This window comes from Muntiacus reevesi, chromosome 9 (genome assembly GCF_963930625.1).
Source record: "Muntiacus reevesi chromosome 9, mMunRee1.1, whole genome shotgun sequence".
NCBI lineage: Eukaryota > Metazoa > Chordata > Mammalia > Artiodactyla > Cervidae > Muntiacus > Muntiacus reevesi.
In genome coordinates, this window is record NC_089257.1 from 54,317,477 (window position 1) to 54,340,599 (window position 23,123).

A 23,123-nucleotide genomic window follows, 5' to 3' on the forward strand; every position below is an offset into this window, starting at 1 on the left:
TAATTGGGCACCCAAAGCCAAAGATTTTCTTGCCCTGTCAATTCTTTGCAAATTTATTGGTTCTTTATCTAAAAAATATAAAATCTGCCTGCTTTGGTCATTTCCTCCATCCCATTTCTATGAGACCGCCATGTGCATGAATTCTAATGTTTCTTTCTCTCCTGTTACTCTGTCTTGTGTCAATTCTATTATTTTTAGTCCAGTCATAAGAATTTAAGAGGGGCAGAGGGGAAAATTTCCTCTTCCTCAACAAAACATACTGAAACTCACTGGTTTATTTATTTAGGCCCCTGAATGCCATGAAGTTAACAGAGGGCCCTAAGGGTATCTGACCTTGGAGTCACAGGCATTTGCCACTTTGGTACAGGTGGCTGCCTCTGAGCTAAAAGATGGAATACCCATCCTATTCCTTGCTGTAGTTTCTCAGGTGCTTCATTACAGGTTCACTTAAAATGTCATACCTCCTGTACTCTATTCTAGTTAGCCCCACATAGGGGCCTAATCCAGTGAAGGAACAGTGCTGCCTTATCAGTGAGATGCAATGATTGCTTATCCTCATCCTCTCAGGCACTGGCTGAGAACTTTTCTTTTAAAAAAAAATTTGGCTGTGCGGGGTCTTCATCACTGTGTACAGGGCTCTTTGCTGCAGCATCCAGGCTTTCTCCTGTTGCAGTAGTTATCCTGCAGTATCTTAGTTCCCCAACTAGGGATCAAACCCATGTCCCCTGCATTAGAAGGCAGATTCTCAATCACTGGACCACCATGGAAGTCCCTGGCTGAGGGTTTTCAAGTGCCAAAAGTACTGAGTCAAGCCTCATCTCTGTGCAAACAGGCAGAATGGATTTTGGCCATGATTCACACAATTTTTGGGGGGTGGGATGGAGGAAACCAGAAGGCTTAGCAGAGAACTGAAGTTCAACAGAAATATTTACAGAAGAAAAAGTGATCAAGACCTCCAAGTAGCAGTAGAATCAACAAACTGAGCAATAGAATTTTTGGCACAAGGATGTACCCTGCTAACGGAGCAAAAGGTACACCCAGAACTTTGGGGAAGGGTCGTGGACTGCCTGCCATAAGCAATGGTATGTCAAAAGTGGCAGTGTGGGAGTTTCAGTACAAAGGAAGTGATTACCAGTTGAGCAAAGGAGGGGCTCTTTACAGTTCCCAAAGCAGTAATGGGATGGTCTTAAAAGTTTTTTCCCAGGAGCATAATTTTAAGTAAATACAAAGGAAAAACTCTTCCTCCTGTGTGTCTCCTCAACTCTCAGCACTCAACTACAATACTTATGACGCCAGATGTGTGATTTTCCATATATCAAGCAACTCTGGGACACCAGGTAGATGTCCTACAACTATATTCAGGTCCCAAACTGCTCATGGTGTTTTTTGTTTTGGATTTTTTTCTTTCGGCCACACTATACAGCATGCTGGATCATAGTTCCCTGATTACAGACTGAACCTGCACCCCCTGCAGGGGAAGTACAGACTCTTAACCACTGGACAGCCAGGGAAGTCCCGAACTGGCCACGTTGACTCCATTTTTCACCCAAGCCCCACATCACTTCTCAGCCGTCATGATGTTTTGACTTAAAAATACAGACAAAATATGACAGTTTCTTACCAGCTTCATCACTAATCTTTCATCTAGAGTAATCTTCATCACTCTAATCTTTCATTTTTCCCCTATATGACCTCAAATGCCTCTTGTGTCTTTACAGGTGACTCTCAACATGGCATATTCCTGCTTCAAGGCCTTAGTACTTGTTCCCTTGGCCTGGAATGTTCTTCCCCTAGATATTCCCATAGCTTGCTACTTCACTTCCTCTAAGTATTTGCTCAAATGCCTTTTTTGCAGTGAGTCCTGCTCTAACCCATTAAAATTTCACCCCCTAAAATTCTCCATCTTCCTTACCGTAATTAAGTTATTTTATACTTTATACTCTAACATGTTATATACTTAGTGTTTACATTGTTCCTATCCTGCTTATTGCCTCCCTTCCACCACTATAAAGTAAACCACACAAGAGCAGGGATTTTCATTTGTTTTGTTCATTGCTAAATATCCACAACTAGGATAGTATATAGCATATGCTAACAACTGATAAATATATGTTGAATTAAAGAAAAGTGGTGGTGAAACACATTTAAGCATGCTTTGCAACACTATAGACTAAGTGCCAATAACAGGAATGTAAAAAGTCCTTTGATAAAAATTGGTAATTGCCATATTTTTCAACATTTGCTTGGGCTGTATTCTCATTTGGAATACATCCCTTGACTGCCATACTGTCCAAACCACCAAGTCTTTAGGGACCAACCACCATGAAGCCTTTCTTGGTGCACTCTCTTTTTCCTTTGAACCACCACAGCACATGCTTAAAAGCTCCCATGGTACTTATTTAATACTACCAAAGGTGGTGCTAATGGAAAAGAACCTGCCTGCCAATGCAGGAGACACAGGTTCAATCCCTAGGTCAGGAAGATCCCCTGGAGTAGGAAATAGCAACCCACTCCAGTATTTTTCCCTGGTAAATGACATGGACAGAGAAGTCTGGTGGGTTACAGTGGGTTACAAAGAGTCAGACACGACTGAAGCAATATAGCACTAGAATAAAAAACCAGAAGCATTATATGAATGCTTATCTTCTGCTTGTCGGCTAAATTATAAACTCTTTTGATTCAGTGATTTCATTCCTTTCATCTTTGAACACTCCATAAAATCTCATTCAATGCCTTGCATAAATCTCAATAAATGCTTACTGTATAAATAAATTATAGGTTGTCAACTCCACTTGCCTCAAAGTAATTATTTTATTATCCTTATGTGCATTACCTGAAAATAATCTGTTAAAACCCCTCACACTAGCTTTGCTAGCTAGGGAATGCTTCTGAAAATCTGGGTTAAGATTAGTCACTGCAGAAGCTTACACATTCAGGGTGGATCTCTAAGGTAATGTTAAGTCACAGTGTGGTACACTTCTATATAAGAATGTCTTTAAAATGACTGTATAAGACTTCAGGACCGGTTGTCTTCAAGAATTATGAAGGAGAATTGAATTCACAGACTTCATAAAAGTAGGTGTCACTTGAAGTGATTGTCAGTTCTCATAAGCAATTTTAAAGTCCATGACTTTCTCTGAGCACACATCTCCAGATCATCATGAAACATAGCAGAAAAATAAGATCCTATTTATAAGTAAGACATATAAACAACTTTCCACAACCTTCTAGAAGTACAGGAGATAATAGCTTCCTTCCACTTCCAAAAAAAGTATAGTACTTTAAAAACTCAAAGCAAAAAAAAAAAAAACAAAAAAACCTCAAACCAACTCTTTAGACTTTGTCATAATTGGAAAATACCTCTAAGACAATGAGAGACCTGTAGGGGTGTTTCACAACTAAGATAAAGAGCTATCAGATTAAAGGGTTAATACTTTAGGTGGTTTTCAACTTAAGTCTGAAATAGAGTTACTCAAACAATGTCTACTCTTCAATGCATACATCCTTTCAATTTCTGCATTTTCTTCTCCCTCCACTCTGTTAGTCCTATTTGATTTTACCACCTTCAGTAAAAAGACCACTTTGTAAAGATCCAAAGTGAAAACGAAAGTTCCTCAGTTGTGTCCGACTCTTTGCAACCCCACGGACAATGCTGTCCATGGAATCCTTCAGGCCAGAATATTGGAGTGGGTAGCCTTTCCCTTCTCCAGGGGATCTTCGTAACCCAGGGATCGAACCCAGGTCTCCCACATTGCAGGCAGATTCTTTACCTGCTGAGCCACAAGGGAAGCCCAAGAACACTAGAGTGGGTAGCCTATCCCTTCTCCAGCGGCTCTTCCCAACCCAGGAATCGAACCGGGGTCTCCTGCAAAGCAGGTGGATTCTTCACCAACTAAGCTATCAGGGAAGCCTGTAAAGATCCATGACTGCCTTAAGTAGTTGCATCAGCAATAAAACTGGTAATTCGTGCCACAAATCCATTAAACTTGAGCTACCTATCCCAAGATCACAATCTTCCAACACATTCATATATTCTATTGTTTATCATCAGATAGGATAGGGGGTCCTCAGAAAGAACGAACCAGCAAAGGCTTTCTTAAGAGAAGTCATTTTCTGCCTAAGCTATCTGGGGATCTAAGCCTGGGCACAATACTTGCCCTTGTACAGGTCTCAGTAATTAATCTTAAGGGAATAAAAGAACAAATGATTTATCACGCAAAACAAGTAACAACAGTAAAGATAATGCATCAGCTGTAAAGAATCCCAGTTCTCTTTAAATGGTAAACATTAGCCTGAAGCGTTCAACCACCAGATCAACTAGAACCTAAGACGAGCTTTTTTGAACTCTGGGACTTCAATCAACTGTCTTGACCTGTCAACCTCTGTCCCTGTTCTATGCTGAATTTTCTTGCTCAAGCCCCTTCATGAATGTGCACACTCTGCCCAAGCCTTCATGAACATGCATATTCCTTAACTTAAAACATTCCCAATTTTCTTGTCTAGAGAAGTTGCCTTGGGAAAGATCCCTTGTGTTCTTTTTACTTGCAAGTAGTAAATCCTTCCTTCTACTGATCTTTGGGTTGGTTGTATCTTTTGGTTCCACACCCTCAAAAAAACAAACTTGGTTTTTCGGGTCCTACTACTAGGAGATTTGCAGGTGGCTCTGGTGGTGCTGGAGAAGGCTCTTCAGAGTCCCTTGGAGATCAAGGAGATCAAATCAGTCAATCCTAAATGAAATCAACCCTGAATATTCACTGGAAGGGCTGATGTTGAAGCTGAGGCTCCAATACTTTGGCCACCTGATGCAAAAAGCTGACTTACTGGAAAAGACCGTGATATTGGGAAAGATGGAAGGCAGAAGGAGAAGAGGGTGACAGATGATGAGATGGGTGGATGAGATCACCAGTTCAATGGGAGACGGTAAGGAACAGGGAGGTATGGTGTGCTGCAGTTCATGGAATTGCAGAATCGGACATGATTAGCCACTGAACAACAACCACAGTGGTAAAGAATCTGCCTGCCAGTGTAGGAGACACAGAAGACGTGGGTTCAATTCCTGGGTTGGGAAGATCCTCTGGAGTAAGAAATGGCAACCTGTTCCAGTATTCTAGACTGGAAAATTCCATGGACAAAGGAGCCTGGCAGGCTACATTACTGGGAGATTTAGATTACCCTCTCCCCAAAAAGAATGTTCATAGAAAATTGAGTTCCTTTCACTTCAAATATCTACATACGAAAAACAACTTCCTATTCTGAATGACAGCATTTCACATAGCTGGTCTAAAACCACCTTCTACTTTGTAGGTCTAATAAATTCTTCTGTAATTAATAACCAAGAACATTTGAGTAGCACTTAGCTGTGTTCAGTTATTATTATTGCCATGATGCATATCAGGAAAAATTAAGATTTAGACAAGAAAAGGTCAAGTTTTATCGGACGAAAGAGGACTCAACTTCTGGTCTTGTACTTTCACATCTTCTGATTTCTCTGTAATATTGATGATGCTTCATACCAACACACCAGAAATCAAATATATTTGATGAAAACCATGCAAATACACTCACAAACTGGAGGATGGAAAATAAAATCTAAGAATTATACCTATTTGCTTTAAGTCCAGCCTTCCTATAGTGATACAGACCATTAGTGAACTGCAGAAACAGAATAATTCTTGTAAAAACTGTTTTAAATACGAATGTAATCCCAAACCTGAATGCCACAACTGCCAAACAGTCCTGTTTTTTCACAACACAATTTGTGGTTGATCATTAATTTTTCTCTCTCACTGGACTGTAACTACCTAAAATCAGGCTGTGACTGCTGTCCACTACAAATTGGCACTTGCCATCTACCTCTACATCAAGTGCTGTTGTACCTGTTGACCTTCAATATGCCCTGAAGGCAGTCAGGATGGAAACCAGGAATGAGGCACTCCATTCCAGAAAACTGGCAGAACAGGTCATCAGATAGGCTGCTATTTTCAGAAGCTAATTTTATGAACCCAATTCAAGCATCTCTTCATATCTAGAAAAGCACTCAACTCCTTCATGGTGACATCTGCTCCTCACGACTACTAAAACCTTCTGCAAATATATGTGCCCAGATTACATGAACAACTCCTTAACCAAAGTCACATAAATACTGGCCTTACCCCGTTGCCTTTGGAACAGCTTCTCAGAGCTATCTGAGGTGCTGTCTCCCAGGCTGCAGTCCTCATTCTGCCCCCAAATAAAACTTAACTCCCAACTCTCACATCAGCGAATTTTTTAAGTTGACACTGCCTTCTTCACCTCTTCATCCCAGAATCTGGCAGAGTCTGGCTAGTAGTTTCTTATAAAGGAAAGGATTTAAAACAAATCAACTGAGCTGGGTCAAGGCGTTTTCTGGAATCTTCTGCCTCCTCCTTGTTAGGACACTCTTCCCAAGGCAAGCTAGGACTCTGACCTTTCTCTTGCTTTTGGCAGCTGTGTGGCAACCTACGAATCACTCAGCAAGTCTGCACCAAAGTTTCACCCGCCGAAAAAAAGGAGGACTAGAAGACCTGCCCTTGAGAGGTCATAGTGCAAGAGAGGCTCCGTGTTGCTGTGGGGGCGCTCCTATCTCTAGGTAGACAGCACATCAGTGGGACACCGCACTGATCTTCACTCATTAATTCACTCTCTCTTTCACAGTCCTTCACCTGCGCTCTCTCCTCCTCACAGCAGACGCCTAGACCAGCCATTCTCAAATGCAAATACCCAACGACCTATTAACCAGTAACTCAACCCTAGAAAGCCACAGAAGCCGTGAGGGAAGGCTAACCTACGCGCGCGGCGTGAGGTTCCGTGAACCCGAGAAGCCGGGCGCCGGGTGTGAACGTTGAAGGCAGCGCCTGTGACGCCCGACGGGGCGGCCGGCGCGGGTCCAGGGTCCCACTGCACATGCGCGGGAGCTGCGCCTCTTCGCCCTCGGGGGCGGGAGAATCCCGCCCAGCTTCCGCGGGCGTCGGGTGGGCGGGGCTCACGGATGGGCAGGGCTCTCCTTTCCCCCGCCCCCGGCAGTGCCGCCGCCCGAGGACCTTGTCCCCTGGCACAGGAAGCGGGCTTGCTTCCCCGCTGCGGGCACACGGGGCGGGGTCCCGATAACTGGCACCCGCGAGCATCGGACCCCACCCTCATCCCCCACCCCGGGGAGGAAGGCGCGGGCCCTCCGTCGGCTGTACCTCGCCGTACACCTGGCTCTGCTTTTTCATGTAGACATGGGGGAGTTCGGCCGAGGCAGCCAGTGAGTAGATGTTGCCGATAAATGGCAGCCCCGACGGTCCCGGGGGGAAGCCCGACGGCCGTCTCTGCTTCAGCAGCTGGCGGACGCCCAGGGCGAAGAGAAGCAGGAAGAAGACCCCGCCGAGGGCCGCCGCGAACGCCTCGGCGCTGTGAGGCTCCCACATGGCCTGGGGCGGGGGCTGCAAACCCGGGCCGCCCTAGGACCCGGGGAGAGCTCCAAGCCCACCACATCCTATTGGTCCATTACCCCCGAAGTCCCGCCCCATTTCTATGGCCATTGGCTGGCTGAGCGTAGGGCCCTCGGGCTGTTTACTGCTGGCTTTGTTCTGGGCTGGGAGGATGTGCGGCCCTTTTGATTTATGCGCGGCTCTAGGCAAGTCCCAGCTGGTTGGGCACTTGGGCCTGGAAGACGAGACAGCACCGCCTTCCTCACTGGAGCAGGCGGATCCAACGTCCCTGGCAGCCAGCTCTTTCTGTGGCTCTCCTTTTAGGAATCAGGTCTGCTTGTATCTGACCAGACAACTGGAGATTATCAACACTGTTGTCTTTAGCTGAACCTGATACTCTTCAGAATTTCCATTAAAGAATTGACCTATCAATATAAAAAGGAAGTAATCTCACTCTTTGGCCTTTTTTTATTTATCCTTTTGTCCTTACGTTATGAGATGTTTTTATATGTGATTCCCTTATGAATTGTAGTTACAATTTAGGCAACCTGAGTTAATTACATATATTTTCACAGCTTTCTGGTCATCCCCAACTGGTTACTTCTTGGCTCTCACAGAAGGCTGTCTGCTCTATAGTTCACCAGGGATAGTGCTTACTGTTCAAACTTTTTGCTTCCAGGTACCTAAAATTAAGCAACTGATTAACTACTTGGAAAATTCTGTTTGCTATTTCTGCTGCTATTCCTGTTTTGTGTTGGGAGTTCCTTGCAACACAGGACCTACTGGCCACGGGACACTTGTAACAGCTGCCCTTTGTGACTGAGCAGTAGCAGGAATGTTATGGTCCTTGTTAGCTTAAGGCTTATTCATACTGCAGATATTATTTAAGTGTCTACCATGTAGTAGTATGCAAAGCAATGAAGATAATATGTGAAAAGAAAACCATTACCCTCCTAGAACTTACATTCTTGTGAGAGGGAAGAGTAGTAAACACATTAGTAAAGTAATTGTAGATAATAATAAGCAGACAAAATGAAAATGTGTTACAGAAAGTGCTTGGGCATGGGAAAATCCTTTATCAGGTGAGAGAAGTCAAGAAGTCTCTTTAAGAAGATGACATTTGAACTTATATCAAATGATAAGATGAGTTAGTTTCCTACTGCTGCTGTAACAAATTACTAGAGTGCCTTAAAATCACAAATTTATTATCTTACAGATTTTTGTCTTCAGAAGTCCAAAGTGGGTCTTAGAAACCAAAGCTAGGTGTTTGTATGTATGGCTGCATTCCTTCTAGAGGTTCTATGGAAGAATTAGTTTCCTTGCCTTTTTCAAATTTTAGGGGATACACACATTTCTTAAGGCATGTTCCCTTTCCTTCATCTTCAAAGGCAGCACATTGGATCTCAGTGACCTTCTGCCCCCTTCTCTGCCTTCCTCTTCTACTTAGGACAGTTGTGATTACTTTGGCCCACCTGGATAATCCAGGATAGTCTCCGCTTCTCAACAGACAGATGTTTATCAAGCCAGGGATCCAACCTGGGTCTCCCACACTGCAGGCAGACTCTTTACCTTCTAAGCCACCAGGGAAGCCCTTATCAACCTTAATTCCATTTTATTGTTCCATGACATGAAACCTGACATACTCCGGTTCTGGGAATTAGGATGTGGATATATTGGAGGTGAGGGGTGGGGATGGAGGGGCACTCGGGGGAAGAGATATGGGGAAAATATTCCAAAGAAGGAATGCGAAGAGCAAAGGCCCACATCTGCTAAGCAAGCCTTGTTCTCTGAGAGTGTTTCTAGTCTCTCACTTTCTGTATCTCTGATGCAAGAACACTGAAGGGGAGTCTAGGTAGTTAGCCTTAAGTTTTCCTTTTTAACTGTTTTGACCTCAATATCTGGTAAGTGTCCTGTATGTTTCACAGGATCTCCAGCCACGGAATATCTACCTACTGCCTATTACAAATGCCTAATATATTACCTTTAGGGATTCCTTAAAATTCTTATTAATCAATAACTTTCTAGTAAAATGGAAAAAATAATATGTTAGGTGACCATTCTAAACTTAGTCCTCAGTGTCTAACCAAAAGTCGGTGGAAATGGCCCAGGGAGGATATTGGCATTGCAGGTGGAGCACAGTGATGCAGAGGCACCAGGAATGGAGTCATATCACCTACTGGGTGTCTGAGGTCAGCCCTGCCTGCTTTCCCCAACATCATCCCGCTTGCGTTGTCTGGCTGGCCACAGCTATTAGGCAGTATGGTGCTTGGTTCAAGAGTGGCCCTCTTCCATCATTTATTTTCAAAAAGGATTAATTTTCACTCCCCAAATATTCTCCCATTCACGTAAAGTAAGGAGCGTTTCTCCTTTGGCATTTTCCCCCTGCCTACGTTAGCAGAGGAGAGCTGAAGCCTTGACGGCAGCCTGACTCACTAGCAGCACTGATGAGCTGCCTCATCCCCACCCCCACTGCCCCTTGGGGACGCTGTGTGGGAGGTCGTCACGACTCACTTAAAGTCTCTCAGAACACAGATCCTTCCTGTCATCATTTACTGTGTTCTCTCAGCACTCAGCGAAGAGAAAGCCCTCTCTTTGTCCCCCCTCCCTGCGTTTGCTCCTAGAGTGAGAGAAAACAACCAATATTATGTTTGTCTCTGGACTTTATCAGGACAGGGATGTTTGGTAGAACAGGAAATGAAGTATTTCACTGTTTCACGGCAGAGATCCCTTCTTCAGTATGCAGGGCTGAATGGCTGCCTGAAGAAATGTGAAAACCCTGTACATGGCTCTGATGTGCAGACAGGTAATGGTTTTAAAGACTGTCTGTGCTCCAGGGGAAGCCTCTTTCTTGAACTTGGAAGCCACCCTCCAGGACACATTCTGAAGGTTCCCTGTCAGTTCTTGGATGCCTGCTCCCATGGTCTGAGCCAGGTGCCCTGCCAACAGCCCTTCCCCCAGCCTACAGTGATGCAATCAGCAAAGGGGCCTTGCTGGCACATTTCATTATGCACACTCAGTTGTGTTTCATCAGAATGGAAGGGAGGAAGAGTTCAAATGCCTAGTCTAGCCGTATTGAAGCCTAAGGCAAAAAGAAAAAAAAATCAATACTGATGTTGGCTCATTAAAAACTTGGTATCTTGTTCATCATGAATTTTTTCTGCATTTTTAAAGTGTTACATTAAAATATCACCTTGATAACTAAGCTTTTTGGTGCCCCCTTAATTTGCTCCCAAGGTGAATACCTCACATACCTCGCCAGAGTCTCAGCCCTGGAAGGGTACCTAAGTGATGATTTTGTTGACAAAGTGTTATGTAGGATAGGTTTGTGTACTTGGATTTCGTTGATGCTCCTAGGAGTCAGGCAGTGAGGTAAAGCTGGTAAAGTGTAGCACCTCTGCATGGGATTTGAGGAAGCTTATGAAAGCCTCCCTTAAACCACTAAAAAAAGTTCCCACCGTGCCTGAAGTTCAGTCTTTACTATTTAATTTATATGAGATAAACACCGCCCCCGCCCCCCCCCCCCCCCCACAAACAGCTTAAGTTGGAAAATGCAAACCCCAACGGCAGGAGAGTAAAGTGTTAAAAGTTCCTAAAAGTGCGCTTGTATGTGAATGTGTTTATTTCAGCATTTTTTTTTTTTTTTTTTTTTTTTTTTTACAGTCAGGACAGAATGGGAGGTGAGAGGACACTGATCTGTTGGAGTTGTCAGCATGGTCATGTTGATGGTGGTGGGTGTGAGGATTTAAGAAACTGATAGAGGAAGGAAAAAAGTGGTTTTCAGTGAAGCTTCAGAGAAGCTTCTTTCCCTTCACAATTTTTCCAAAAGCTGTAGAGAGGTCACACTTCATTCGGGAGTCATTCATGCCATTTCCTAGGGATGCTCAGCAAACCACCGTCTGCCACTGCCTCTGCTACAGCACCCTACTGGGCCATTTTCTAATCTGGACGACTTCCTTCCTTTATATTTAAGGAGCTTAGAAGTCTAAAGTGGATGGATAAACACTGAGTGACCATCTTCCTGAAGACCCTCTTCCAAACATGGTATCTGAGACTCAGTGGAAATGTAATTCTCTGTCCAAGATCATACAGGGTAGCACCAGTGGAACCAGAAATCTGGGCTCTGTATAGACTTGACACATGTTTCTTCAGTCATTCATCACAGAATTATTGAACACCTCCTAGACTAAATGCTGCAGATGTCATGGTGAGCAAAACTAGCCATGGACCTCACTTTCATGGTATTTACAGTATATTGGGGAATGTGTACATAAATCAAATAATCACAAATAGATGTATCATTACAAATAGTTAAGTTTTCTGATGTAAAGAAATAGTATTGTTAGCCTGTGTAACACAGGAAATGTAATCAGTGGAGGTCAGAATTTGCTGCCTTGGGCACAGGACTAGCTCACAGTCAGGGACTTGTCTTCCCCACAGTCATGTTGACTGCAAAGTTTACTGAAATTCTTCTTAAGCAACTGGGCTTCTATGGAACTTTGAGCGCCAAGTAGGAAGAATAAGGAAACAGAACACGACAAGTCCGTTCTTTAAATCTGTGAACCTCGCTCAGAGAGTCACTTCAGCCCTAATTTGAAGCCTTTTTACTCTGGCTTTGCAAAAGATCTTGATAAATATTCTTACACTGTGCTTCTAAAAAGAGTTAACTTTAAAGAAGCAAAATAAACAGTAGGTTAAACCGAACATGCTTATTAAAGAAGATTGGGCTTCCCAGGTGCCTCAGTGGTGCAGGTTCGATCCCTGGGTTGGGAGGATCCCCTGGGATAGGAAATGGCAACCCACTCCAGTATTCTTGCCTGGAGAATTCCATGGACAGAGGAGCCTGGCAGGCTACAGTCCATGGGATTGCAAGGAGTCAGACATGACTGAGTATACACACACATATTAAAGAATATTAAAGTTATTTTAAGGATGTTCTAACATTAGAGCACAGGGAAAACATGTAGTGTATTTTGGCTGAGTTTGTTTTAAACTAAGAGTTTGGTTGCCATTTAATAAACATTGTCAGATATGTTATCACTAAAAGATCTCACAATCAAAATAATTCTAAAGACAAAATATGTCTGAAGACTAAGTTTGAATTCATAATGGATGTAATACCTGTTGGCAAAGTTGGCTGACAGGGCCCTAATTTTCTGCCATCTAAGCCAATGAAACATAAGTCGTATTTACTGAACATAGAATCAAATATTAAAAAGATACACACTAGGTAACTGCAGATGATTTTATTTTGCATTTAGCTTCAGTTTACTTCAAGGAAAAGAACATTTTTAACATCAAGGAAAAGAACATTTTTAACATCAAAAGGCATTTAACATCAACATTTTAGCATGCATACATGTGTGTCTTCCATGCTATTTTTTTCTGCAAGTTTCTTTCACTGCAAATTACAAGAAGTAGAGTTCAGCTGCTAACAGGTAGCTAGTATTGTTGCCTTCAAGTTAAATGGGGAAACTGAGGCTTATAGAGGGTTTGGCCCATGATGACATAGTAGAGGACACAGTATTTGAACCCAAGTCTATCTCTGAATCCAGAAGACATTGTAGGGAATATTCTCAAAGGGTAGGGTCTTTGCCTTTCAAACTCAAAAACTGGAATAATCACAATTATAACTGCAAGGAGCAGTTTTTGTTTGTATGCTTGCTTTTTCTGCACCATGGTGTGGCATGTTGCAGTGTGGGATCTTAAGCATGTGGGATCTTAGTTCCCCAACCAGGGCCTGAAGCTTTGTCCCCTGTAGTGGAAGTGTGCAGTCTTAACTACTGGACTACCAGGGAAGTCTGGAATAGTGTTTTAAATGAATAGGACCTATGTTTCCCGGCAGATGAACTCAGTATCACCGGGAGACACTGGAAAACAAATGAACCCAAGTTAGAGGGATTTCAGATATTGAGACTCTGTTCTATATCTAGACACTGGGCTCAGCAACTCTGCTGTGGATTTTTTTATGATACAGGCCAAGAGAGGGTTAGAATGTGGCATGCATGTCTATAATACCCAAACACTAGCTGTGACAGTACTAGGGTGGTGACCTTCTTCCTGGAGTTATTTCACTTCTTGGTTCTGAAGATCCCTCTGGTGCCGGCCAGAGGCTTTGGAGCCACGTTGGTGGACATGATGTTCCTCTTAATCTTGCTCCCATATCTGCCCAGGAAGCTTGCCATCTTATGGGTCATGCAGGTGGCAGTGTGACTGGCTCTCTTCTGGGCAATGATGCTGATTTGTAGGATGGAGAAAAATGAAAAGATCTGTCAGTGAGAGGCTGAGGACAGGTGCTGCTCCATGGGACCATCAGTGGAAAATTACTACTCTGAGAGACACCAGTGAGCCTTAAATGTTTCTGCTAAATATGATCATCACAGTAGAAAATCATAGAGCATTAGGGAAAATACTACAATCACTCCCTGTAGACATTTCCAGGGGTATTTTAAAACAAATGGGGCTGGGGTTACTGGTCTTGGAACATAGATCTGTAATAGCCAGTCTTTTCTGTGTAAATTAAAAATCATCCAAGGCTTATGAGATGAGAGAGACACTTATGGCACTATCCCAATCTCAATTTTTTTTTTTTTTTTTTTTGCCAACATGTGAGATCAACATGTGGCCAACACGTGAGTTCCCCAACCAGGGATCAAACTGGCACCGCCTGCATCAGAAGCACAGACTACCAGGGAAGTCCCCCAATCTCATGCTTAAGGATATGTCTTCCTGGTATGCCAATGGAGAAGGTAAGCTATGTTCTGAGAGGGATACACAGATTTACCCGAAGTCCTCAGTCTCATACTCCAGCTCACTGGCCTTCTTCTGCACATAATATTTCACTATTGTGGCCAGTAGGAAGTACGATTCCTCCTCAGTGAGTGTAGCTGGTACAAAGCCATTTTTCCAGAGCGACCTGGGGAGGAGAAACAAGAGCAACAAGTGCTCCGAGTCCCTGAAAATCCTCATCCTAGGATAAGCAACAAAGTTTCTTGGATTCTGGGACTTCCCCTGCAAATGTGACTAAACCAGCTCTCAATGGACAGGGCATTGGCCATTGTTCATCCAAAATTGCTGCTTCACCAGGATTTAGGATCTGGTGTGACCTAGAGAAGTGGCTTGGTCCAAGTGAATCATATATACTTGTGAAAGGTGATGGTTTAGATTTTCAGGAATTTTATGAGCTTAGTATAAAATATAGCCATTATTAATGAAATTATTTAAATCTGAAAATGGTTTCACTTTAATTTGAATGAAGGTGAGAAATTAGATAAACTATATATCAGGTTTTATATATCAGATTTAATAACATTTATTGGCAAAGCAATTAGCAAATTAGGATGCAATTCATTGCTCAAATTATGGTTAAACTAGTAACTAGGTTTCCTAAAGATAAAAATGTCTGGTAAAAATCAACAAAAGAATGCTATGAGTTTCACAGTATATGAAATTTGCAAGGAATATCATGTCTATCTATAAACTGTGTGCTATACATCTTTGTCTCATAAAAAATTTATGATAAACTTATCTACATGTTTACATTCATACATTACCACCCCCTCATAAGAGCCAGAGTCAGCACAGCACAACTGAGAACATAGAATTGTATAATTCCAGGGGCTGTGGGAAGTGACAGGGCTCCAGGAAGGGCTGTCTTACCTGAATGGTGCTGCCTGGAGCATGCCTGCCTGGTGGATGATCAGGATGCTGAGGACCAGGAAGAGGGGGAGCTTCCAGGACCCCATAACACCTCTCTGCAAGGGAAGAATGTCACCACCTGTAGCAGGTCTAAATTCCGTGAGCCCACAGACCTGGGCTCTGCTCCAGCCTATGCGTCTAACTCCCACTTGTCTTGGTTTCAGACTGGTCATTTCACTCCGTTTCACCATCATATCCTCAATATCTAAACAAACCACTAGATGATCCAGTAAGCCTGTAAAATGCTTGGTTTAGCAAAGAAACCTGGCAGGAAATTGGGTGAAAAGATGTTGGTCTATAAGAGGCCCCTACCAGCACCTTACAGACTCCCAGTCTGTCCTCCAACTCCAGGAGGACAGACTGGGATTACCTGTGACCACCAGTTCCCGCTGGTACAACCCAGAGCTGTCCTGCTGGTGTGGGGCTTTTACTACACATGGTGGGGGAAAGAGGCTCCCAAGGACAAATTTCTGCTGTTGGAATCCCCAAGAAACTGAAGGACCAAATTCCAATGCTCAGCTGTTCCACACATTGATAAATATGACCAGTAAGAGTCAATCTGGAAGCCTCAAATTGGGACCCAGGGATTAAACTGGCAAAAAAAAAAAAATTCCCAGAACCCACAAATGAGGGCTTCTGTTTAACAGCTACCTGTCCCTGTTTCCCTGCCTACACTGTCCTGGATTCGAAACCCATTTCCCTCGTCCACTGGATATGAGATGTGACCCGTGACAGCACTGGCTTCATAAAAGTATTCCTGCATCGGGATCAGCCTGCAGCGCCTGGGGGAGCTTCAGCCTCCCAGACTGACCTAAGCACAAGAGCCGCGAGAAAGAGGCTGGAGCCACCCTGGGCATGAGGAGAGTGAAGAAGGGAGTTTGCAAACAGACCATTCAGGGTTACCTGTGGAAGGAGTCTTGCAGAGTAACGCAGTGTGTGTGAAGAGACCTGGACAGGAGTGGACAGAGCCGTTGAGACAGGAAGAGATCCGCTAAGAAAAAGTACTGGAGAGAGAGAGGGAAGCAAAGGGAGAAAGAGAAACAGAATCCCAGCTAAGCAGGAATCTCCGGGCTTACCTGACAGCCGGCACCAGGTGACGGGAGCAGAGGAAGGAGCAGCAGCAGTAGCTTTGGTGGCAGGCGATGGCACTCTGGCAGAAGTGGCGAAGACACTTGAATGCCTCTGAATCCTCCCAGCGCGAGCAGCTGCTTTTATTCCCGCTGCTGTGGTCTAGGGGGGTTCCAGGAGCTCCGGGCAACCAATGAGGGGAAGGATGTGAGCCCCAGAAGGATTGTGTCACCATTTGCGTCCGGAACATGGGGCATCAAGAAGTACCACCCCACTTGTTTTTGCACTGAGGTCATTGATGGCGGGCGTGGGAGGGGGACACAGAGGGGGGTTGGTGGGGGCGAATGAGAAACAGGAAAAATAAGTCGGAATTTGAGGACAATGTGACGTCACGGTTAATTTTGCCTGTTCCGTTTGAAGGTTTTTGAACAGGCACGCGTCCCACTCCATTCCTAGTCATGCTATCCTATAGAGTAGAATCCAGCATTACAGAGAATCCTGACTCCCCTTGATCTGACCATAGACCCCTGTCAAAGAGCACTTCAGGGTTAATGCGCAGCAGAGGTGATGATTCTGTGCCCAAGCAGGGAGTCGGATTCAGGCAGCAGGATACCCGCACAGGATACCCACAGGGCGTGTGGAGATAAAGCCATGGAAGTCCAGGAACTTTGACAGATTTCAACTCTGTTCCAGATGTAACTTTTCCAGGAATAAGATCACAGGCTAGAAACTAGTAAAGTCTCAACATACTTATCTCTGAAATGGGAATCATAGTCCAGTCTTGAGGGAATGCTATCATTACTAACCATGTACCTGTTCTCCACCCAGTTAGGGATCTAGAAGAGCTTACCAGGGAAGTTCATAGAAGATTCCGTGGGATCACGATACACTTTCCCAATCAACACCTTCCGCAGCTACCTGGGGTCAGGCTGGGTGGTCCTTCATTGGGTAAGGAGGGGCTGGATGCCTCGCTGAGCCTGAGCAGGGAAGTGCAAGGCTTAGATGCCTCCCAACTTCCAGGCGGACTTCTAGCCCCATGCCTCCCCCCCCACCACTCATCACCTAATGCTCACGCTCCTTCCCCAACCATTTGCCCAGCTGCCCCTTGCTTCCGGCTGCTGTTTGCCAAGATGTTCCAGTGACCCTGCTCCCTCGTCTGCTGCAATTCAGTCCTCTGCTAGAAAGCCCGCCAAGCTTGACAGTGCTAAAGAGTCCTGCGGGAGTGTAATCCCATGCTGGCTTCTGTCTACTCTTGCACACCCACAAACTCAGCACTGACTCCAAATATGTGCGCGCTCCCTCCCCGCGGGCACTCACAAGATGACCCTGGTGCCCCGGGGCCTCCAGGTGATGCTCACGGTCCGGCAGTGAGCTCACAGCACACAGCAGCAGGAATACGTCCTGCGTCCATGACTCTCTGGAATAAACGTGCTCTGTAAAGCCCGATTGCCCAGCACCTCGACCCTCCTACACCCTGCTCAACAGGTTTCTGGATCTCCCTGTTGGAGCGACTGCTCTAAGCCTTCCGGGAAGGTCCGAGGTCCCGACTTTTCCTCAGCAGGTAAAACGCAGAGAAAGACGCTTCTCACTGTACACAGGCTCACTGGGTCTGAGCGCACAGCACATGATCCACGCAGCCTGTAGAGACCCTCCAGCGCGGCAAGCACGGCAGCGGCATTGCGGAGCGGGGGAGGTGGGGTGGGGTGGTGGGGCACAGATCCCAGGAGAACTGATTCTAGCTGAAACGAGACATGAGTGACCGAGGGACAGGTTCACACCCAGACCTCAGTGTCAAGAAACCTCAGTGTTCCATTCGACATGCCTGCCTCGCGGCACATCTCTTCCCCTTGCAGGTTCGTGGTCTCATGGCTCAGGACATCGAACCTCAAAGCTGCTCTTATCCCCATTTTCTGCTTCTTAAGCCCAGGAGTGGCATCGATTCAAGGGAATAAAGTCTTGGAGCGGGGAAACTGGCCATGTGAAATCGGCTCTCTTCGGACCGGGCGGCAAGGGACGCGGAGATTCGAGTAACTAGTGGGAAGTGCGCAAGTGCAATGGGGTACAGGTCCGCGAAAGGCAAAATGTACAACCGAAGGGTTCAGGATGGCGGGCCGCATCCTGAAGTCTAGAAGCAGAAATCGGGGGATGAGACAATGTCGGGGTTTAGGGGCTCAAGACCAAATTGGAGATCGCGGCAATGCAGATACTGTGTGGCATGTAAGTGGGCTCTGCCAGTTACAGGTAAGAGTGGATTCACTGGAAAAGACCCTGATTCTGGGAAAGATTGAAGGCGGGAGGAGAAGAGGGTGTAGAGGATTAGATGGTTGGATGGCATCACGGATTCAATGGACAGGAGTTTGAGCAAGCTCTGAGTGATAGTGAAGGATATGGAGGCCTGGTGTGCTGCAGCCCATGGCATCGCAAAGAATTCGGCATGACTGAGGTGAGTGTATAATAGACCAAGGATTAAACTGGGATCTTGGCAGTGAGAGTGTGGAATCCCAACTAGTGGACTGCTAGCGAATTCACTGTGAAGGGTTTTTGATTACTGATTTAATCCGTGCTAATTATAGGTACATTTGGGTTTTTTTCTTGTTTTCTTTTCTTTTCTTTCTTTCTTTCTTTTTTTTGCTTATTTGTTTTTCCATGTGGTGTGGCTTGTGTGTGTGTGTGTGTGTATGTGTGTGTGCATAGTTGCCCAGTTGTGTCTGACTCTCTGTGGTCCCATGGACTATATAGCCTGTCAAGCTCCTCTGCCCATGGAAATTTTCAGGCAAGAGTACTGGAGTGGGTTGTTATTCCCTGCATATAAGTTAAAAAAACAGGTGACAATATACAGCCTTGACGTACTCTTTTCCCAATTTGGAACCAGTCTGTCGTTCCATGTCCAGTTCTAACTGTTGCTTATTTAACTTATATGCAGAATATATCATGTGAAATGCTGGGCTGAATGAAGCACAAGCTGGAATCAAGATTGTCAGGAGAAATACCAATAACCTCAGATACTCAGATGACACCACCCTTATGGCAGAAAGTGAAGGACTAAAGAGCTTCTTGATCAAAGTGAAAGAGGAGAGAGAAAAAGTTGGCTTAAAACTCAACATTCAGAAAACTAAGATCATGGCATCTGGTCCCATCACTTCATGGCAAATAGATGGGGAAAGAATGGAACCAGTGAAAGACTATATTTTTGGGCTCCAAAATCACTACAGATGGTAATTGCAGCCATGAGATTAAAAGACACTTGCTCCTTGGAAGAAAAGTTATAACCAACCTAGACAGCATAGTAAACAGCAGAGACATTACTTGACCAACAAAGGTCTGTCTAGTCAAAGCCATGGTTTTTCCAGTAGCCACATATGGATGCAACAGTTGGTCTATAAAGAAAGCTGAGCACCGAAGAACTGATGCTTTTGAACTGTGGTGTTGGAGAAGACTCTTGAGAGTCCCCTGGACTGCAAGGAGATGAAATCAGTTAATCCTAAAGGAAATCAGTCCTGAATATTCATTGGAAGAACTGATGCTGAAGCTGAAACTCCAATGCTTTGGCTATCTGATGTGAAGAACTGACTCCTTTGAAAAGACCCTGATGCTGGCAAAGATTGAAGGCAGGAGGATAAGGGAATGACAGAGGATGAGATGGTTGGGTGGCATCCAGCCAATGGGCATGAGTTTGAGTAAGCTCCGGGAGTTGGTGATGGACAGGGAAGGCTGGCGTGCTGCAGTCCATGGGGTCACAAAGAGTTGGACATGACTGAGCGACTGAACTGAACTGTTATTTCCTATTCCAGGGGACCTTCCTGACCCAGGGATTGAAGCTGCCTCTCTTGTGTCTCCTGCATTGGCAGGAGGATTCTTTACCATTAGTGCCACCTGTGGCTCAGACATAAAGAATTGGCTTGCCATCCTGGAGACCCAGGTTCGATCCCTGGGTCATGAAGATCCCCTGGAGAAAGGAATGGCAACTCATTCCAGTATTCCTGCCTGGAAAATTCCACGTACAGAGGAGCCTGGCAGGCTGTGGTCCATGTGGTCTCACAGTCAGACATGACTGAGTGACTAACACTTTTACTTAACTTTTCAGCACCACCCGAGAAGCCTGTGTGGCATGACTTGCAGGGTCTTAATTCCCCACTTATGCCCTTTGAAGCAAAAGTAGTTTTTGCTTTGTGGAGTCTGAACCACTAGACTGCTAGGGAATTCCCTTGGGTTTTCTTTTTCCTCTTGATTTAATTTTGTTATGTTTTATGTTTCTAGGAATTTGTCCATTTCACCTAGGTTATCCAATTTTTTGGCATGTGGTTATTCACAATACTATTTTAGTTTTTTAATTTGTATCAAATTAGTAGTAATGTCCCCCTACCATTTCTGATTAAGTAATATGAGTCTTCTCTTTTTTAATTAGGCTACTAGGTAAAACATTGTCAATTTTGTTAATGTTTTTGAAGAACCAGTTATAGATTCTTTGATTTTCTCTACTGTTTTTTTCTCCCTCTGTTTCATTTACCCTGCTCTCTGGTGGCTCAGATAAAGAATCTGCCTGCAAAGTGGGAGACCCTGGGTTGGGAAGATTCCCTGGAGAAGGAAATGGCAACCCACTCTAGTATTTTTGCCTGGAGAATCCCATGGCCAGAGGAGCCTGGTGTTCTACAGTCCATGGAGTCACAGAGTTGGACTCAACTGAGCGAATAACCCTTACCCTTACAATCTTTATTACTTCCTTTTTTTCTGATGTCTTTGCATTTAATTTGTACTTTGTTTTTTAGTTTCTTAGGTTGTTAAGTTAGAATGTTGATTTGAGATCTTTCTTGTTTTTTAATTAGGCATTTGAAGCTATAATTTCCTCTTTAGCATTGCTTTCATAGCATCCTATAACTTTTAGTACGCTGTATTCTTCGTTTTCATTTATCTATAAATATTTGGTAGCTTCTCTTATGATATCTTCTTTCATATCAAAGCACGGTTTCACTTTCATAAATTTGTGAACTTTTTTTTTTACATGGTGGAATATACAAAAAGGAACATTTTTTTGCTGGCTGCAGTCTTAATGGTGTTGAAGACTTACTGCGGAACCTAATCCTCATGTTTCCAGTCATACTTTTCCACACACATAAACTCAATATTGTCTCCAAACACGTGCCTACTCCTAAACCACAGGTACTGGCAAAATTACACTGGCACACACAGAGGGATCCATGTGGCATTCACTCTCAGTTGCACCCCGAACATGCATATACCTGGATGATTATGACCCATGTCTATGAAGCCTGCACCTACTCTCAAGAATAAGCATGCTGTATAACACCCAGTTATGCAGCATCTCCACCCTCCTATCTGCCCAACATGTTTCTGGATCTCTCTGTTTGAACTACTACTCTAAGCCCTCTCGGAAGGTCTGAGGTCCTGACTTGCTGTCCTTGGTTAGTGGGGTGCAGAAAAAGATGCCTCTCATTATCTTAAAGTTAAAAAGGTTACACCTAGGGACTTCCTTAGTGGTTCCAGAGTTTAAAAATCTGTCTTGTAATGCAGGGGAGGCAGGTTCGATCCCTGATCAAGGGAACTAAGATCCCATATGCTGTGGAGCAACTATGCCTGAGTGCTGCAACTAGAGAGTCCATGCACCTTAAGGAAAGATTCTGTATGATGCAACCAAGATCTGACACAGCCAAATAAATGAATATTTAAAAAAATAAGAATAAAAAAATAAAAAGGTGACTCCTAAAGGCTTATGCCTTTTATTCTTTAAATTGAAGTATAGTTGATTTACAATACTATATTAGTTTCAGGCATACAGCATAGTGATTGAGTTTTTTTTTTTTTTCCTGATTATATTCCATTATATGTTTTTACAGGATATAATTACAGGGTATAAATCCTTGTGCTATACAGAAAATCCTGTTTCTTTTCTATTTTATATAGTTTTTATCTATTACTCTTAATTTGCCCCTCCCTAATTCCCTCTCCCTTTCGGTAACCATAAACTTGTTTTCTATGTGCGTTTGCTTCTGTTTTGTATACAGATTCATTTGTGTTATATTTTAGATTTCACATATAAGTGATATCATGTGATATTTGTCTTTCTCTGACTCTTTTCACTATGCATGATGTTCTTTGCAGTCATCCATGTTGCTGCCAATGGCAGGATTTCATTCTCTTCTTTTGCTGAGTAATAATCCACTGTATACTTGTGCCACATCTTAAGTCAATCATCTGATGGTCACTTTGGTTGTTTTCATGTCTTGGCTGCTGTAAGTAGTACTGCTACGAACATTGGGATGCATGTGTCTTTTAAAATTTTTTTCTTGTTTCTGATGACTTTTGTTTTTGTTTTTTTTCATTGAAGTGTAGTTGATTGACAACGTTTTATTAATTCCAGGTGTACAGCAAAGTGATTTAGTTATATATATATTCTTTCAGATTCTTTTCAATATAGGTTATTATAAGATATTGAATATTGTTCCCTGTGCCATACAGTAAGTCATTGTTGTTTATCTGTTTTATATATAATAGTGTGTATATGTAATTCCCAGCACACAACTTACCCTTCCTCTCCTTCCCCCTTTAGTAAACATAAGTTTGTCTTCTATGTCTGTGAATCTATTTCAGTTTTGCAAATAAGTTTATTTGTATCTTTTTTTAGATCTCACATGTAAGTGATTTCACATGATATTTGTCTTTATCTATGTCTGACTTAGTTCATTTAAAATGATAATCTACAGGTCCATCCGTGTTGCTGCAAATGGTATTATTTTATTCTCTTTATAGCTGAATAATTTTCCACCATATATACATTTTTTTAAGAAACTTATTTTACCCATGTATAGCTGATTTACAATGCTGTGTTCATTTCTACTGTACAGCACGGTTCTTCAGTTATATACATATATACATTCTTTGTCATATCCTTTTTCATTTTTTTAATCACTGGAC

At 43.7% G+C, this 23,123-nt stretch overlaps 2 protein-coding genes across 19 annotated transcripts in view; both read right to left on the reverse strand.

Annotated features, from left to right (window-relative positions):
* CYP2R1 (cytochrome P450 family 2 subfamily R member 1) overlaps positions 1 to 7,792 on the reverse strand; it is a 224,352-nt gene extending 216,560 nt beyond the window's left edge. For 6 of the 17 annotated variants that reach the window (XR_010664398.1, XM_065944525.1, XM_065944526.1 and 3 more), the window contains exon 1: positions 7,203 to 7,786. Coding sequence is in view for 14 of the 17 variants with exons in the window: in XM_065944525.1 (XP_065800597.1) it covers positions 7,203 to 7,427 (225 nt within the window). In the remaining 3 variants the exon portion in view is untranslated. Of the gene's footprint in view, positions 1 to 4,621; positions 4,750 to 6,152; positions 6,268 to 6,802; positions 6,907 to 7,202 lie in introns of those variants that run through there. The other 11 variants (XM_065944530.1, XM_065944533.1, XM_065944532.1 and 8 more) reach the window with 8 other exon arrangements.
* A 4,886-nt stretch (positions 7,793 to 12,678) lies between these two features.
* Positions 12,679 to 16,349, reverse strand: LOC136174525 (calcitonin receptor-stimulating peptide 2-like). Of its 2 annotated transcripts, XM_065944704.1 has the most exons (4): positions 16,202 to 16,349; positions 15,087 to 15,181; positions 14,212 to 14,343; positions 12,679 to 13,664 (listed from the first exon to the last, which is right to left on the reverse strand). In XM_065944704.1, the coding sequence occupies exons 2-4, from the start codon at positions 15,170 to 15,172 to the stop codon at positions 13,499 to 13,501; spliced, it is 384 nt and encodes a 127-aa protein (XP_065800776.1). In that variant the 5' UTR covers positions 15,173 to 15,181; positions 16,202 to 16,349; the 3' UTR covers positions 12,679 to 13,498. The 2 variants fall into 2 exon arrangements, with proteins under 2 accessions (XP_065800776.1, XP_065800775.1); XM_065944703.1 differs by lacking the exon at positions 16,202 to 16,349 and having other exon boundaries at positions 15,087 to 15,460.
* Positions 16,350 to 23,123: the final 6,774 nt, after the last annotated feature.

Bases quoted from the DNA above. Each gene is read 5' to 3' on its own strand.
- LOC136174525 (XM_065944703.1), bottom strand. From the start codon at position 15,319: ATGATGGTGAAACGGAGTGAAATGACCAGTCTGAAACCAAGACAAGTG. The intron at 14,344-15,086 runs GTAAGACAGCCC...TCTCCTCCCCAG, and splicing joins CTCCAGGCAGCACCATTCAG to GTCGCTCTGGAAAAATGGCT. The intron at 13,665-14,211 runs GTAAATCTGTGT...CCTACAAATCAG, and splicing joins TATGAGACTGAGGACTTCGG to CATCATTGCCCAGAAGAGAG.